At 54.1% G+C, this 16,077-nt stretch overlaps 1 protein-coding gene across 5 annotated transcripts in view; it reads left to right on the top strand.

Annotated features, from left to right (window-relative positions):
• The window catches only part of FANCA (FA complementation group A), a 50,838-nt gene that overhangs the window by 28,402 nt on the left and 6,359 nt on the right, over positions 1 to 16,077 (top strand). For 4 of the 5 annotated variants that reach the window (XM_060000190.2, XM_060000189.2, XM_060000188.2 and 1 more), the window contains 13 exons: positions 1,047 to 1,123; positions 2,663 to 2,776; positions 4,435 to 4,571; positions 4,908 to 4,978; positions 5,322 to 5,418; positions 5,809 to 5,996; positions 7,285 to 7,381; positions 8,305 to 8,481; positions 9,568 to 9,641; positions 10,983 to 11,111; positions 13,315 to 13,399; positions 14,659 to 14,822; positions 15,284 to 15,389. In XM_060000190.2, coding sequence (XP_059856173.1) covers positions 1,047 to 1,123; positions 2,663 to 2,776; positions 4,435 to 4,571; positions 4,908 to 4,978; positions 5,322 to 5,418; positions 5,809 to 5,996; positions 7,285 to 7,381; positions 8,305 to 8,481; positions 9,568 to 9,641; positions 10,983 to 11,111; positions 13,315 to 13,399; positions 14,659 to 14,822; positions 15,284 to 15,389 — 1,516 coding nt within the window. Of the gene's footprint in view, positions 1 to 1,046; positions 1,124 to 2,662; positions 2,777 to 4,434; positions 4,572 to 4,907; positions 4,979 to 5,321; positions 5,419 to 5,808; positions 5,997 to 7,284; positions 7,382 to 7,614; positions 8,482 to 9,567; positions 9,642 to 10,982; positions 11,112 to 13,314; positions 13,400 to 14,658; positions 14,823 to 15,283; positions 15,390 to 16,077 lie in introns of those variants that run through there. The other variant, XM_060000192.1, reaches the window with a different exon arrangement.

Here is a 16,077-nt window from a genome sequence, read left to right as displayed (position 1 = left end):
TGCACAGCATGGGCTCTAGGCGTGCGGGCTGCAGTAGTTATGGCAGTTGGGCTCAGTAGTTGCGGCTTGTGGGCTCTGGAGCGCAGGAGTTGGGGTGCACGGGCTTAGTTGCTCCACGGCACGTGGGACCTTCCCAGACCAGGGCTCGAACCCATGTCCACTGCATTGGCAGGCAGATTCTTAACCACTGCGCCACCAGGGAAGCCCCTAGCAGTCCATTCTTGTTTCACAGCTGCAGTGTTTTGTCTTACCTCTCTGAAGATACTAATAAAAGTGATGACTGACAGTTTCTTTTCTGTGAATTTCTCCGTTTCCTTGAATTTGTTCTTTCTTTTTATTTGCGTTGGTTTCTGTTTTTTCTTTTCTTCTTTTTGGTTTCTGTTTTTTAAACTGAAGGCTTTCCAGTCCCCAGGGCAGTGGGTGGTACCCTCAGTTCCTAGTCTCCAGCCAGATTCCCTGCCTCCCCCAGTCCCGGTGTGGAGGTGTGGATTCTCACTCTGGACCACAGCTACGTCTCTGTTCTTCTACTTGAATCTCGTTGTCACGGTTTGCAGCACTGATGGCGGGGGGGTGGGGGATGCTCTGTGGCTCTCGTCCTTGTACTTACTGCTGTGCCATGACAACGTGCCAGCTGTGTCCGTGCCCTGTAGATGCCCCATGTCCTCATCACAGGACTTGTATTTTTAATGACATTAATTGGATGTTTTCCTTAGTTAGCATTTTTCATTAAAAGTAATATAAGTTCACCTTTAAAATTTGGGAATTACCAAAACTTGAATGAGAGAAGTGAAAATCATTTATGATCTCACTACACAACAAAACCCACTGTTGGGAGATGTTTATATAGGACATATGAAGTAGTCAGGACCGTTTAAGTCCATATGGACAATGTTTTTCCTAAACATAGGGTCATGCTGTGGGGTGTTGTATAATTTGTTTAGATTTACTCTGTTGCATATTTCTGTTTTATGATAGTCTTTGGGATTGTAAGCTTGAGAATTAATTTGAGTCATAGTTGACTATTTTAATGTTTTCTTCTGATCCAGAGCAGATAAAATTCCCCCCTCCTTATACTCCACCTACCGCCAAGCCTGCTCCACTGTCGGAGAGAAGAAGCCAGAAGGTAAGGTCAGTGGGTCGCTTGGTCCCCAGACGTGCCCACATCTCACCTCCACTTCCCTGACCACGAGACGTGTCGGTGGCACCTTGGTCCATCTGGTCTGCTTCTGTCATGCTGGGTCTGGTCACAGCTGTGGCTTCAGAGACTGCCCAGCACCAGCCCTGGGACAGCTGTGACACCAGGAGGGCTGCCTGTGATGTCATTCCCTGAACACACATGCAGTACAAAATCCACTTGACCATTTCTCATCTTTGTGTGCCCCGCTGAGGCTGTCATGTGGCTTCTGTTTGCCTGTCTGAATTCGAGCTTTTTTTTTTTTTTTTTTTTTTGCGTTACGCAGGCCTGTCACTGTTGTGGCCTCTCCCATTGCGGAGCACAGGCTCCGGACGCACAGGCTCAGCGGCCATGGCTCAGGGGCCCAGCCGCTCCGTGGCATGTGGGATCTTCCCAGACCAGGGCACAAACCCGTGTCCCCTGCATCGGCAGGCGGACTCTCAACCACTGCGCCACCAGGGAAGCCCTGAATTCGAGCTTTAAAGTCAGGTGACCAGCCAGGCCCGAGGCCCGTGGTGCTTGTTCTGCACCGTGTCCTAGTAGGGGGTCTGCCATGGCTCTTTGGCCGTTTGGACGGTTGGGGATCTTTCTGCTTCTAGGGGACAGTGATGTGGACCTGGGCCAGTGTGTGAAAGCGTGCATCATTGCTTGGAGCAGCTGGGCAGGCTGTCCGCACCCCATCGCCCCAGGAACGAGGCGCCATCCGGACAGGGCCTGGTCTGTCGGTGTTGAAATGGTGCAGCTGTTTGCTGGTCAATCCCTCTGACGCCTGCAGGGCCAGTTAGGCTGCATGAGCAACTGCAGCTCTGTTTTCTAATTCTGTCTGCCAGAACCCTCCTTGCACAATCTTCCACAGTTTCTGACAGCCAGGGAGACCCACACCTGTTTGGACCAGTATCGAAACATCTTGCAGACAGGATGCCAAGGGGGCCGTAGGGCTGTGTCCACCGTTGAGTGAGGCCTTGCCCTCCTTTCCTAACCCCATGGTCCTGCTTTTGGGGCTTCTAGAATGTTTCCTAATGCTGTATCTCATAGGGCTAATATTTTTTAGTAAACCTACTAAATGTGTGTTGAGGACTGGTAATCACCTCTAATATACTGATTTTAACATCCTGTTGTAAAAAGCAATATCACAATGTTACTTAAAAGTTTGAGAAACAGGGACTAAACCATCATCTGTACATAATTCTGCTCCCCGCCCAGCCTCCCTCCACATGCATTTGGTCTTTGTTCATTACATACCTGCTTTTTACACTTGTGGCGATAGTGTGTATAGAACCATGGTTTTTCTTAAACTTCCTTATGAATGTTTTAACTTTGATAGGACATTAACATCCGCCGTCCAGGGAGAGCGTTTCACTTCCCTCCTCATAGGGCCCCAGTCCTCTGTGTGCCCTCTGCAGGGAGAAGCCAGGGACAGCGTCAGTTCCGTGTGCTTCCTATCTGATCTAACCTGTTTAATTGTTAAAATTATCTCCTGTCTCTCAGATGCAGCCTCGCAGAGGGAGGTGGAGCCCAGCTGTAAGGAGGAGCCGCTGGGTCTGCTCACAACTGCCCTGCGAGAGCTCAGGGCCTCAGTGACAGATCCCACCCAGCGTGACGGTGAGGACAGGGCTGTGGGTCGGGCCGTCCGCAGTGGGTGCCCGTGGGTGCACAGGCCAGTCCTGACGTGCTCAGAGCTTGAGGCTGCTCTGTTGCCCATAGTGGCAGTGGTCAGTGCATTTTCCCTGCAGTTCAGCATCTGGTAGTGAACCTGACCACGGCCTGGTGGGTGTGGAGCGTGCCTCCTTTCTGACACTCAGGCTGTCCCAATGTCTGGGTAGAATATGGTTATTCTGCTACCTGGCGTCTCGGTGGGACAGGAGACATAGAGGAGGAAAGCTGCGTTGTCTCCTTCCTTTACTGCCTGGGTGGCTGTGCTCTTCAGCGCTGGGCCTCTGCTTCTGGGACTGTTTCCTATGAGGGGCCTGGAGGACAGGCGTGAGCAGTTCAAAGCGCTCAGTGGCCATAGCGGTCCACAAGTAAAATGTTAGGTTCCGGTGTTTTTAGAGTTTTGCTATGCTAAATGCAGAAACTAAAATACATAAGGCATGCTTTCACCTAGTAACTTCAGTAGATGTTTATTTATTATGAATTCATTTAATTCCTATGAGAGTCTCACGGAGGAAATACAGTTGACCCTTGAACAACACAGTTCGGTTTTTTTAAATTTATTTTTGGCTGCGCTGGGTCTTCGTTGCTGCCCGTGGGCTTTCTCTAGTTGTGGCGAGTGGGGGCTGCTCTTCGTTGCGGTGCACGGGCTTCTCATCGCGGTGACTTTGCTTGTTGCGGAGCACGGGCTCTAGGCACACGGGCTTCAGTAGTTGTGGCTCACGGGCTCTAGAGCGCAGGCTCAGTAGTTGTGGCGCACGGGGGCTTAGTTGCTCCGCGGCATGTGGGATCTTCCTGGACAGGGCTGGAACCCGTGTCCCCTGCATTGGCAGGCGGATTCTTAACCACTGCGCCACCAGGGAAGTCCGCAACACAGTTTTTAACTGTGTGGGTCCACTCAGTATATGCAGATTATTTTCGGTAAATATACTGGAAAATTTTTTGAGATAAATGACAATTGCAAAAATTTCAGATAAACCACGTTGCCTAGAAATGTTGAGAAAATTAGGTATGTCGTGAATGCATAAAATACACGTAGATTCACATGACATGCAAGATACACGGAAGGCTGTGAGGAGTTAAGCTTCGGGTCAGAAGTTACGCACAGATTTTCACCTGTGGTGGAGGGTCGGCAGCCCCAGCTCTGCACTGTTAGCTCTGCCTCCACCGTGGTTGTGCTGAGGGCCCAGGATGTCCCCTCATGGTCAGCGTGACCCTTCCACACTCTGCTCCTGCAGTACGTGGTTCTTGGGGAGGTCGAGGCCTGTGTGGGGCCCCAGCGCTGCCACAAGATGGTCAGCCAGCCAGCCAGACCTGTGAGTCCCTGTGCTGGCAGAGCTGCTGAGGCCGGGCCGGGCGGCCGCAGCGGGCGTCAGTGTGTGCAGAGGTGGCTGGCGGGCGAGGGGCGAGGGGCGCGGGGTATAGACACGGGCTGTGGTGACGTGAAGGGCTATGCCAGCCCCTCGGAGAAGCCTGGCCACCTGCACTGCAGAAAAGTGGTTCCGCTGCTGGCCGGGCGGGGACGAGAGCGGCCCCAGGGTCAGTTGAGAGTGTGGCCCCTGAGGTGGTGGATGGCGCCCCTGCTCATGGCGCCGGTCCCTGCCTTGCAGCGTTGTTGGCTCAGATGGCAGTGATCTCTGAACAGCTCCGCTCCGCCCTGGGCCTCGGCGAGGATGACAGCGACTTCGAGGGGGCCCCGGTTCAGCTCAGCGTCCGGGCCCCCAAGCTGCAGCCGTGGGAGCAGAGGGTGAGTGTGGGGCACCAGGGAGACCACATGTGAGTTGAGGGTTTCGGGCTGGTGCTGCCGTTTGCGTACAGACTCTGTGTTTGGGAGGAAGTTGTGGCAGAGGCTGCTCGTGGCCCTTTGTGGGCAGGTTTGCTGACCCTGCTCTCTGCTGAGAAGCTCCGTGATGACCCCTGGGGGCCCCTCCCAGGGTTTGGGGATTCCTGTGCTGAGGCGTTGCAGCCTCTTCTCGGGATGGGGGCTCGTTTTCCAGTCTCGTCAGCTCCACTGTGGCCCTGTACGTCCAGGGTGGAAACGCTGTGATGTGGGTTTGCGGCCCTGAGACCTCTCCTCTCTCAGGTCGTGGACCTCCTGCTGACGTCTTTCTGTCAGAACCTCATGGCGGCCTCCAGCGTTGCCCCACCAGACAGGTAGAGGCTAGGCGGTCTCACCGGGTGGTTTGGAGCTGTCCTGGGGCGGCCTGGGTGCTCGTGATGAGAGTGGCCGTCGTTCCTGGTCCAGCTCTGAGCCTGGGGCCCTGGTCCTGCCCCCCGACTTCGTGCTGCGCTGGGGAAGGGCCTGGGGGGGGGGGGCTGACTTATCCAGCAGGGGCGTGGCGACGGTCAGCGTCGCAACAGGAGACCCTCCTGGTTGGGGAACAGCCTGGTTCTTTCTTCAGTCTCTGGTGCCTGACTGCTCATCCACCAGGCTCCAGGCGGGCAGTGCAGGGCCAGGCCTGGCCGCTGCCACTGTTCTCTGTGGCTGTCCCCACAGGCAGGGCCCCTGGGCCGCCCACTTCGTGAGGACCCTGTGCAGACGCAGGCTCCTGCCGGCTCTGCTCAGCCGGCTCTGCCAACTGCTCCATCACCAGGTAGGGCTGCCACCTCCTCCAGCCCCCACAACGCTGAACCTCTTTTCTTTTTAAATATTTCTGTATTTATCTACGTATGTACGTATGTATGCATGTGGCTGCGCCCGGTCTTCATTGGGGCATCTGGGCTCTTAGTTGCGGCGTGTGGGCTCTTTAGTTGCGGCACATGGGCTCTTAGTTGTAGCACACAGAATCTTTAGTTGCGGCATGCGGGATCTTTAGTTGAAGCACGCGGGCTCTTAGTTGCGGCATGTGGGCTCTTACTTGCGGCATGTGGGATCTCGTTCCCTGACCAGGGATTGAACCCTGGCCCCCTGCATTGGGAGCGCGGAGTCTTTAGCCACTGGACTACCAGGGAAGTCCCTGAACCACTCTTCTTTCCTATTTTAGGGCCCGAGCCTGAGTGCCTCGCATGTGGTGGGGTTGGCTGCCCTGGCCGTCCACCTCGGCGAGTCCAGGTCTGCCCTCCCGGAGGTGCACGTGGGCCCTCCCACCCCTGCCAGGGGCCTGCCCGTCCCTGAGCTCTTCGACATCCTCCTGCCCTGTAGGACCCAGGAGTCCTCAGCCCTGTGTCTGAAGTGAGTGTCCCTCTTGTCAAAAGTAACACACGTTCATCAGACAAAATTAGCACAGACACACATGCTCTACAGATGACCAGTCTTTACCGTGTTGGTCTGTACCCTTCCAGGACCTTGTCTTGGGTGTATTTATGTGTGTGCTGGTATCTTCAGTTAGAAAAGTGAGATCACCCTACTTTGCCACCTGCTTTTCAAGATGCTCACAGTGGGCTGCAGGTGCCCTTCTCCAGGTCAGGTGGCCGGCGGCTGGCTGGGCCTGTCCCTCAGGTTAGGTTCCGGGGTCCCTGTGGTGAACAGCTTTCTCTGGGGGAGGTTTCTACGCACACAGCTGTCCCATCCAGAGGGTTTGGAGACCCATCGTCCAGTTCCGTGCCCATCCACTCGCTGCACACTGCGTGCTAGGCCCCCTCCCGGGACCTGGTGAGTCGCAGGGAGCCCGTAGCCTGGGGTCGGCGGCTGTGAGAGATGGGCGGGGGTTGGGTGAGAGTGGCCATCCCATGGGCAGAGCCCTGGGGAGTCCACGTGTGACTCAGGCCCGAAGGGCTTCCTGTGGCTGCTGAGGTCAGGACGGAAGCCGGAGGCTCCGGTGGGAGATGTTGGGACCAGGGTCGCGGCTCACGGACTGAGCTGGCATTAGGAGAGACAGGGAGAGCTGAGCACAGGAACGCGGCCTGGGACCAGGGCCCGCCAGCTGTCCGCGCCATCCACAGCAGCACCACTGACAAGTCCGCACTGGGAGTCGGGCCCCTTCCTCGCCACAGTCCTGACTCTCTGGGCCTCATGGTCACCTCTGTTCTCGGCAGCCTCTCCCTCCCACACGTCACAGCCCGCCATGGGCAGGCAGAGGCTGAGTTGGAAACCGGACATGCTTCACTCTGGCTCTGAGGTTCTTTTAGGCGGGAACAGTGAATAATTTGCCATCATGCAGATGAACGAGAGCCTTACGCAATCACACGGGGAACACCCACCTCGCACCTCCTCACTTCATTCCCTTGGTTCTGACCGTGGCTCTGGACATGCTGGGAAAGCAAGCCCTTACGTGCAGAGCCTGCGTGTTCATGTGTTTTCTGAGTCTCTCATCAACGTGGAAAGAGCTCAGGCCAGACGGCCTGACTGGGGGCTCTTCCCGAGGGCTCGGAGGAGCCGGCCTGGCTGGGCCTGAGGCTGAGCGCCGAGCGGCCGTCGGGCTGGGAGGCCCTCAGTTCACGTTGTGCAGTTCACGCTCTTCTTCCACCTGTTGTTTTGCGTGGATCCCATTTCTGTGTTATAATCTGTTTTCTATTTTCAGATTTTGTACAGCGGCAATTTCTTATTCTTTGTGTAAGTTTTCTTCCCAGTCACGTGACATCTTGTACAGCTGTTTGTCTCCAGGCCTTATAAAAAAGGTGAGTCTTGTGGGTTCCTTTTTCTGCTCTCCTGTAAGTTCCAGTCTTGTACGGGTTTCTGGCCTGAAGCCTGTGTCGCCTCCATCCCGGCACCGGCCTCGTTCGTAGCAGACTTGTCTCCTGGCGCCACCCTGCCGTCCGCTTGGGTTGAACACTGCCTTTTCCTTCCATCTGAGTTAAGAGGAGGGGCGGCAGGTGACAGCTACAGATGGCCCTCCTTATTTATGAAGCAGGCAAGTTAGAAGACTGCCGTTCATAGAAAGCGTGTCAGCATTTAAAGAAGCACCCTGCGCTTCCGCTGAAGACGGCCTGGGAAGCCGCGTGTTAGAAGCCTCAGCGTCAAAGGCGGCGGCGCCGCCACAGCGGGAACCAGTGTTGCTGCGCCTGCAGAGCTTCAGGGCACGTCTCCCATGAGGTTCGAGCCTGGTTCAGAGTTCCAGGCTCCGCGTCGGGCTCCTGGGCGCTGCTGGGAGCTCCACCGCGTCAGGAGCAGCCTGGGGTCCAGGTGCCCCTGTGCTCCCGGTCCCAGGTGCCGACATTTTAAAGTGTGGGATAGAGATCCGGAGGAGCGGCCCAGAAGAGGAAGTCCTCGCCCTGTGTCCCAAGCTCCCCGAGGTCCCCTCGAGCAGCCTGTGGCTCTGTCAGCCTGAGGGTGGGGGTGCGACCTCCTAAGGCAAAGATGTGCGGCTCAGTGCATCACTGAGGGAGCATCTCCTGTAGCCAGTGAGCACACTTCTTAGAATGCCGGTGCCCGCGGGTCGCGCGTGACGGCCGTGCGCGGCTGCAGGGCGTGGCAGCTCAGAGATGTGTGGTCAGGGCTGGCTGCCCACTGAGACCAGGGGCTCCTCGCTGCCAGCCGGGCGCAGCCAGGCCCCTGCATGTTTCCTCAGTCTCACAGCACACATGCCACTGTCTTTTTTCAGTTCCAGTTCATGGTGTTCAGATGGTTCTCAGAGGCCCGAGACCCTCCCTCTTGGGAAGACCCGGCCAGCTCTCCCTGGCGGCCCCTGTGCCTGCCCTCCGTGGACTGGCAGCGAGCCACTCTCTGCCTGTGGAAGCAGAGGACCTTGCGGGAACTGCTGAAGCAGGAGGGACTCCATGTAGGTCCCACTGTCCCTTCCGCTGCTTTGCTCCTCCACGCTCTGGGCTCCGTGGGCGCAGGACATGGGCGGCGGGCCTGACCCGACAGAAATCACCCCTGGGATCGTCAGATTTGACACATGCCTGCCAGGCCGTGAGCTGGGGCCGGGTGTCTCCAAGCACAGTCACCGGAAGCTTGGCCGCTCAGACAACGTGCCCATGTGACTGTTTCTGCCACCTCTTCATAACTTTTCATTTATTTCTTGGATGTTTGCCTGCTTGTTCTGGTCTTTAGAGAAGAAGTTGTGTCGTTTTATTGTATATGTTTTGCAACTCTTTTATTGTTAATAATCAGTCATACAAGAGCAGGTCTGACCATCTGCCTGATGCCAGGAGCAACGAGGCAGGAGCAGCCGTGCCTCGATCACCGTCTACACACACGTCCCTGCTGGTGCCGCGCAGCCCCGGCGTTTACACACACTGCGCGTGCTGCATGCGTGTCCCTGAGACACGTTGTTACACACAGTGTGAGGTTTTTTTTGTTTTTGAATTCTGATGTCATTTATTGGCACAAAAGTTATTCAGATACAACATGGTGTCTAGACATGGCTACACTTTATATTTTGTGCATTTAGTTTATATTTCTCTTGCTCCTGATTCCCAACATGTACTAGACCTTCCTTCTCTGTGTCAGCGGTGTGAGGTTTTGAGGTTAGTCTATGTTGACGCGTGGAGCGGTGACTGTTGGAAGCATGTTGTCACATCAAGTTTGTCTTTTGGTCATTTGCACAGCTCAGTGAGCTAGAAAGTGATTGTTGTGCAGGTGCTGCGGGCTGTCCAGGACCAGGCAGCGGCGTTGAGGACTGAGTTTAAATACCAGTTTGAACAGTTTTGGTTAGCTTCACGTTCAGAGTTAAATGACTGATTCTTCATCTGGGCTTGGCGCCAGCCTCCCAGTCTAACCCTGGGAGATGGCGCAGGACGATATTTCTGACAGACACACGGGAGATCTCCAGCTAATATGAGACAGGGCAGCGTCACAGCCCCAACCTGTGGCTTCTGTGCTCTGTCCTTGCTGTGGTGGTCACTTGGTCCTTCTCTCTCAGTTGACTTACAGAGACTGGTTACAGCTGGAACTAGAAATTCAGCCTGAAGTTGATTCTCTTTCAGATACAGAAAGGTAAGTGTTTAAAGGATCTACCCTTTAAAGTGTTAATACAGTTTTCTACACTGTCTTAAGTCTAAGTTTTGCCATTGTATCCTCAGTGTAATGTTCAGTTTAACATAAGTGTATGAGTACAATTTTATTCATTCTTTTATTTGAGAAACATTTATTGACCTACAGTTTGTCAGACACTTCTAGAATGTTCTAGAAGCTGGGGATGCAGTGTGAACAAGACAGATGGGGCACACGAGGCACATACAGGGCTTCCCACTTGCACTCTGCCCCAACGCCCCTAAGCCGTTCTCCACAGGAACTGTGCAGAACCGGGCCCTGTGTGAGCCTGGGGGCGGGCAGGGTGATCAATAAGGTGGACTAGAGGGCACTGAAGACACCAGATGGGGCTTTGGGAGCTGGTGCCGGCGGGCAAGGATCAGAGAAGGCTGCGCCTGGGGAGGGCCACAGTGGGGAAGCCCTGGAGGGTCTCAGCTGGTGTCGGCCAGCCAGGGAAGCAGAGGGGAGGGTGGGCAGCGCCTTGCCGAGTGCTGGCTTTGAGGCGCGGCACCAGGGGTGAGCGAATCAGAGTCTGAGACCCATGTGAGTCCCGGGGCTGGTGACTGAGACCGCCAAGACGTCAGGTGTGCTATCCTGGCCTCGAGCAGGTGCTGAGGGGCCGTGGGTTTGGGGGTGGGTCAGGGGGTGCAGAAGCCAGAGGTGGCTGTCCTCAAGCCACCATACTTGGAGTGGTCAGAGACGTCCCTGAACACGGGGGTGCTGTGTCGTGGTGTCAGAATCTGACGGAACAAGTAGAATAAGGAAGGACAGTGATGGGCAATGGGAGGGATGACCCGCTTCCTTTCCCAGCTCAGTGGGCGCTTCCACCTTTCAGGTTTGTGCGCGGCCTGCCTCCTGTGCGCTTCCTTCCTTGCCAGGAGGGAAAGAAGGAACTAGTTTTCTGGCCTGCGGCTCCATAGGACCCCTTCTTAACTCACCCTCAGGTCACTGTGTGTTGATGGTGTGGGTCCTGTTCAGGGCCTCCTTCCGTCTCCTGATTGCAGTTCCAAACAGGCTTTGGCGGCTCGCTCCCTGCCCCTCGTGGTCACATGGGGAGGTCCTGCTTGGGTCCTGTTATTCCTGCAGGAACAGACTGCAGTGTTGGTGGCTGTCTGTGCTGTGGTTTCAGCACCACGGAGCCTGGTCCATGTGTGGATGCTTTGCTGGTGGGCCTGGGACAGTGCAGGCACCCGCTCCACCCCCAGCTCAGCAGCTGTGGACCTGCATGCAGTCCCCGTCACCCCTGGCTGAAGCAGACCCTGGCCCGTGCCTCCCTCAGCACAGACCCTGGCATTTGCATTGCAGGCAGGACTTCCACCAGTGGGCCATCCACCAGCACTTCCTCCCCGCGCCCTCTGCCACCGGGGGCTGCGATGGAGACCTGGAAGTCGCCTGTGCCACGCTTGTCGACGTGCTCATGGACTTCTGCCAAAGGTTAGGAATGTTAGTGCCCCGAAGAGTCTGTCTTTTGATTTTGGTAGCTCTAAGAACGTTTTTATTTCTCTCAGTCCAGTTTGTGTTATACAGAGCACAGTTGAACATATCCTGATCGCAAGTTTGGGTTTTCGAGATAAAGGCAAGCTTCCGGAATCAGCTTTCTCTCTGTGCCTAGATTTGCCAGTGGCAGTGACCTGGTCTTTCTGCTTTGTCTCCTGGTATCAGGGTTATTAGCAAATGTGATGAGAATAAAAGGTCAAGCAAGTGGTGGGCGCCAGTGTTGTCACCCACAGTGCAGGGAGCACTGGCGTGGACTGCCTGCCATGAAAGGCAGGCGTTCCTGGTACCAAATGGGCTGTGCCAGGTGTGGCCTTCTGACGTGGCCTGTTTTTCTCATCGTCCTCGTGGTTGCTGTGTCGAGGTGGTGCGTCGTGTTATCTCATTATGGTTTTGATTTGCTTTTCCCTGATGGCTTATGATGTTGAGCATCTTTTCACGTGCTGGTTGACCATCTGTGTTACCTTTTTTGGACAAATGTCTAATCAGATCCTTTGCCTACTTAAAATTGGGTTATTTGCTTATTGAGTCATAAGAGTTCTTTATATACTCTAGATACTTGGTCCTTACCAGATATATGAGTTGCAGATATTTTCTTTCATTCCATGAGTCATCGGTTCACTCCCTAGAAGGGGTACTTTGATGCACAAAAGTTTTAAATTTTGAAGAAGCCTTATTCATCTATTTTTAGATTTAGCTCTTATTTTTAGGCCTTTGATCCATTCTGCATTAATTTTTTATATGGTGTGAGGTAGGGATCTGGCCCCATTCTTCTGTATGTGGATATCCAGTTGTCCCCTTTTGTTGGAGAGACTGCCCTTTCCCTGTTGAATGGTCTTGGAACTCCTGTGGAAAGTCCATTAGCCATACATGTGAGAGTTCACTCCTGGACTCCTGATTCTATTCTACTTACCTATATGTCTATCCTTGTGCCAGGACCACACCATTTTGATTACTATAGCTTTGTAGTAAGTTTTAAAATTGGAAAATGTGGGGATTTCTTGGTGGTCCAGTGGTTAGGACTCTGCACTTTCACTGCTAAGGGCCTGGGTTCAACCCCTGGTCGGGTAACAAGTTCCAACGAGCCATGTGCCATGGCCAAAAATAAATAAATTTTAAAAATTGGAAAATGTGAAATCCTCCAACTTTGTCCTTCTTCAGGATTTTTTTTGGCTATTCTGGGTCCCTTGCACTTCCACCTGAATTTTAGGATCAACTTATCACTTTCTGCAAAACGAGATGAGACTCTGATAATGACGGCATTGTGTCTGTAGATCAGTTTGGGTAGCATTGCCATCTTCCTATCCATGAACATGGGGTGGCTTTCCATTTATTAAGGTCATCTTTAATATTTTCAACAATATCTTATAGTTTTTAGCACACGACTCTTGCATCTCCCTGATTAAATTTATTAAGTATTTTATTCTTTTTAGCACCATAGGCTCATTGCTTTAATTTCACTTATTTGCTCTGATGGTTTTTTATTGTGAATTCTTTAGGATTTTCTATATGAAAGGTCTTGAAATCTGCCAGTAGAGATGGTTTAACTTTTTCTTTTCCAATCTGGATGCCTTATATGTACTGATTTATTTATTTGCTGAATTGTCCTGGCCAGAACTTGCCAGGGCAGTGTTGACTGGAAGTGGTATGAGCGGACAGTTGTCCTGGTCCTGATCTTAGGAGGACAGTTTTCATCATTAAGAACGGTGTGAACTGAGGGTTTTTCATAGATGCCCTTTGACAGGTTGAGGAAGGTCCCTTTTACTCCTAGTTTTTTTTTTTGTTTTGTTTTTTGTTTTTTTTTAAATCATGAAAGGGTATAGCATTTAATTTAATGCTTTATCTGTGTGGTTTTTGGTTTTTATTCTACTCATATGTTTATTGCATTAATTGATTCTTGCATGTTGAGCCAACCTTGCATTCTTGGGATAAATCCCACTTGGTCGTGGCATGTAATTGTTTTGATGTGTTGCTTGAGTTGGTTGCTGGCTTTTTGCTGTTGTTGGCACACCGTGAGTGTCCTGCAGTCTCCGGGTACGTCCTGGCCCTGTGACCACAGGCCACTCTGGAGGCAGGAGGAGAAGCAGGCAGCCCAGCACAGTTAGGAGACACTTAGGAGGCTTTCACTGTGTTTTCATTTCAGTTCAAGGAGTTATGATCACTCAGAGAATTCTGATTTGGTTCTTGGTGGCCGCACAGGAAATCGTGATATTTTTTCCAGATTGCAGGTGAGTTAGAAGATGTAAAACTCAAGTGTGTCCACTGCATTTAAGCCACGTGCTATTAAGATGTTTATTATGAATATCCAGTGAGGCCTAAGGAACCTGACCAGAACGAAGGCTTGAGTCACATACACAATGGCTCAGACCAGAGAGGCACGTGCTCTGTGAACGCACCTCACCGTGAACATCACAGGAACACGGAAACGAAAACTGTCATATGGGAAGCATCTCCAGGCTTTAGGACGTTTAAAATTTGAGAACAGGAAGTAAAGATACTGACTTTGGCAGCAGCGTGGCTGCTACTCCTGTTCTCTGCTTTGTAACTCCTGGTGCTGCGTTGGGAGGTCAGGCTCTGAGGATTGACATAAATAACCCTCCACCTGGCCGAGGATCAGGAGTTTGCAGATGTCGGAGGCTGGGAGACTCTCCCGTCTCCCGGGTCACTTGGCAGCAAGGCAGGAGCACTTTTAGGAGAGTGCAGAAACGGTGTTTCTCACGTTGAAGTGAAAGGGGCGTTTCTGTCAGCATCCTGCTCTCCCCAGATCTCTTGAGCGTGAACTCTGGGGTCAGAGTGCAGAGCAAGGCCCCATCCTGCATCCTCGTCCACACTGTGCACTGGGGGTCTGTAACTTTGGAAGAGTACGTGCAATTCTGTATAATAGGATTCGGTGTTCCCGCTGTCACTCTTAAAAAAGTGCCTGACTTTAGAACATGTGGGGAATGAAAGAGAAATCATGGAGGATGCGGTCTGGAGCACTGGGAAAATGTACTTAAAAATGAGTAAAGCATCCCACAGAGAAAGGACCCGAGTCCCCCAAGCCCTCATCTTGACCTTTGTCCTCCACGTCCGTCATAACTGAACGTGGAAGAAGGTGACCTGTGAGGGCAGACACAGCGGGAGACGTGGGGTTGGGGTCACAGATGACGGGGTGATGATGAGACGGGTGCTCTGCATCTGGGGGGTGAGACAACACACGTGTGCCTGCAGGCTGTGTGCGCGCCTCACTTGTGTGATTCACCCTCAGGCTGTGCACACCCCCCACCTGCACAGGGGAGCAGGTGATAAACGGGTGAAGTGCCAGCCATGGGGAGTCTGGGGAAGGGTGTTCTTTGCACTGTTCTTTCTTCATTTTTGCAAAATCCTGCAGTTGTTCAGTCATTTCCAAGTGAAAAGGCTAGTTGCACTCACTCCGCTGGCCCCACCTCGGGGCCCTGCTGGGAGTGAGAGGCCCCAGGGTTTCTGCCTCTGGCCGTGCTCTCTTCAGGAGATGGCTGCTGGCCTGGAGCAGGGCCCAGCGCGCCTCGGCCATGCTGCTCCCCAGGGCCACTTCCTCTTTGGAGTTTTCTGCAGACGCCTCCAGGCCCTGGCTCGAGGGTGGGACGTGGCCAGCCGCCTGCAGCGACAGCAGGAGCTGCTCATGTGCAAACGGTAACACGGCTGGTGCCCCAGGGTCTGTCTTCACTTTGGGGTCTCTTCCCACTAGTCGCTCGTCTCTGGCCCCCGCCCCAGCCTGGGACGGCATCTTCCCCGGGTCCCCTGGAGAGCAGGGTCTAGAGGTGTGAAAGCAACTGGGGGTGAAAGTTCTCCTCCTGGGCTTCAGAAACCCCTCAGTTCAAAGACCTCGTGTGGAATGTGCGCTCAGGGTCCTCACTGCATCACGGCTGAGCCGTGATGTCCTTCCCGGTCTCGTGAACTGGTTGGTTAACACGCTGCTCCCTGCCCTTGGTCATCGTGTAACATCACACCTGGTCTGGGGACACACAGTGAGTGTCCGTCGGCCCAGCAGGGCAACAGGCCGCAGACCAGGGCCAGTTCCGAGCGGGCTGGGAGGGTTGGCTGCGCTCCGAGCGTAGCTCTCGGGGTCACCGTCCATGCCTCCCTCCTCGCAGCATCCTCCTCGGCCTGCCCCCCTCCGTGCTTGTCGGCAGCCCCCGCTTGGAGCAGCTGGCCGCCCCCGACTGCGATGACTTCTTCCACTTGGTCAACTCGGAGCTGGTAGGCGCAGGGCAAGTGAGCTGGGCTGTGGGGTTGAGGGGCTACGTGGGCACCTCAGGCTGGCTCTGGAAAACTCACCAGCGCATCCGTGGTCACGTGGAGCCAACGCCTCAGTGCATGTCCTGCCTGCCCACGCCGGGTCTCTGAGGGTAGGACGTGGCGCTCGGAGCTGCGGGTGAGCCCTTCACCTGGCTCGGCACCGGCCTGCGAGGCTAGCGACCGGGCAGCCTCGTCCTCCGGAGCACGACTCCTTCACGGAACCTTCCACAGGGTGACCAGCTTGGGCCCTGCATGTGCAGACCATCCTGCCCGCCTTGCCTCCCCTCCGTCGGTTTCTTTTGGGGGCACGGAAGCCAGATGGTGCCCCAGCTCTTGTCAGGGGCTCCAAAGGGTGACATCCCTGTGACCTGCACGTGGTCAGGGTCAGGGAGGTGCCGTGCATAAGTGCTCCCCTGCCCACTGCAGGGGAACGGCTTCTGCACCAAAGATGGGTTCCCACTTTCTAGAAATGCACACGTGACTAGAGCTTGACCTGAGGTTCTGTTCATTTGTGTGGAACTTTAAAAGGTAACTGGGGAAGCAGCAGAAATGAGATTTTCTTTAAGTTCGTTCTAAAGGCTGTTTCCCTTCGAGCCTTGAGAACGGCCTGTGAAAGCAGCCAGGGAGGACACGGCAGGGACGGCACCTG

Source organism: Delphinus delphis, chromosome 20, assembly GCF_949987515.2.
Source record: "Delphinus delphis chromosome 20, mDelDel1.2, whole genome shotgun sequence".
Taxonomy (NCBI): Eukaryota; Metazoa; Chordata; class Mammalia; order Artiodactyla; family Delphinidae; genus Delphinus; species Delphinus delphis.
Note: the sequence above shows the minus strand (reverse complement) of the source record. Positions and strands in the feature narration are given on the sequence as shown.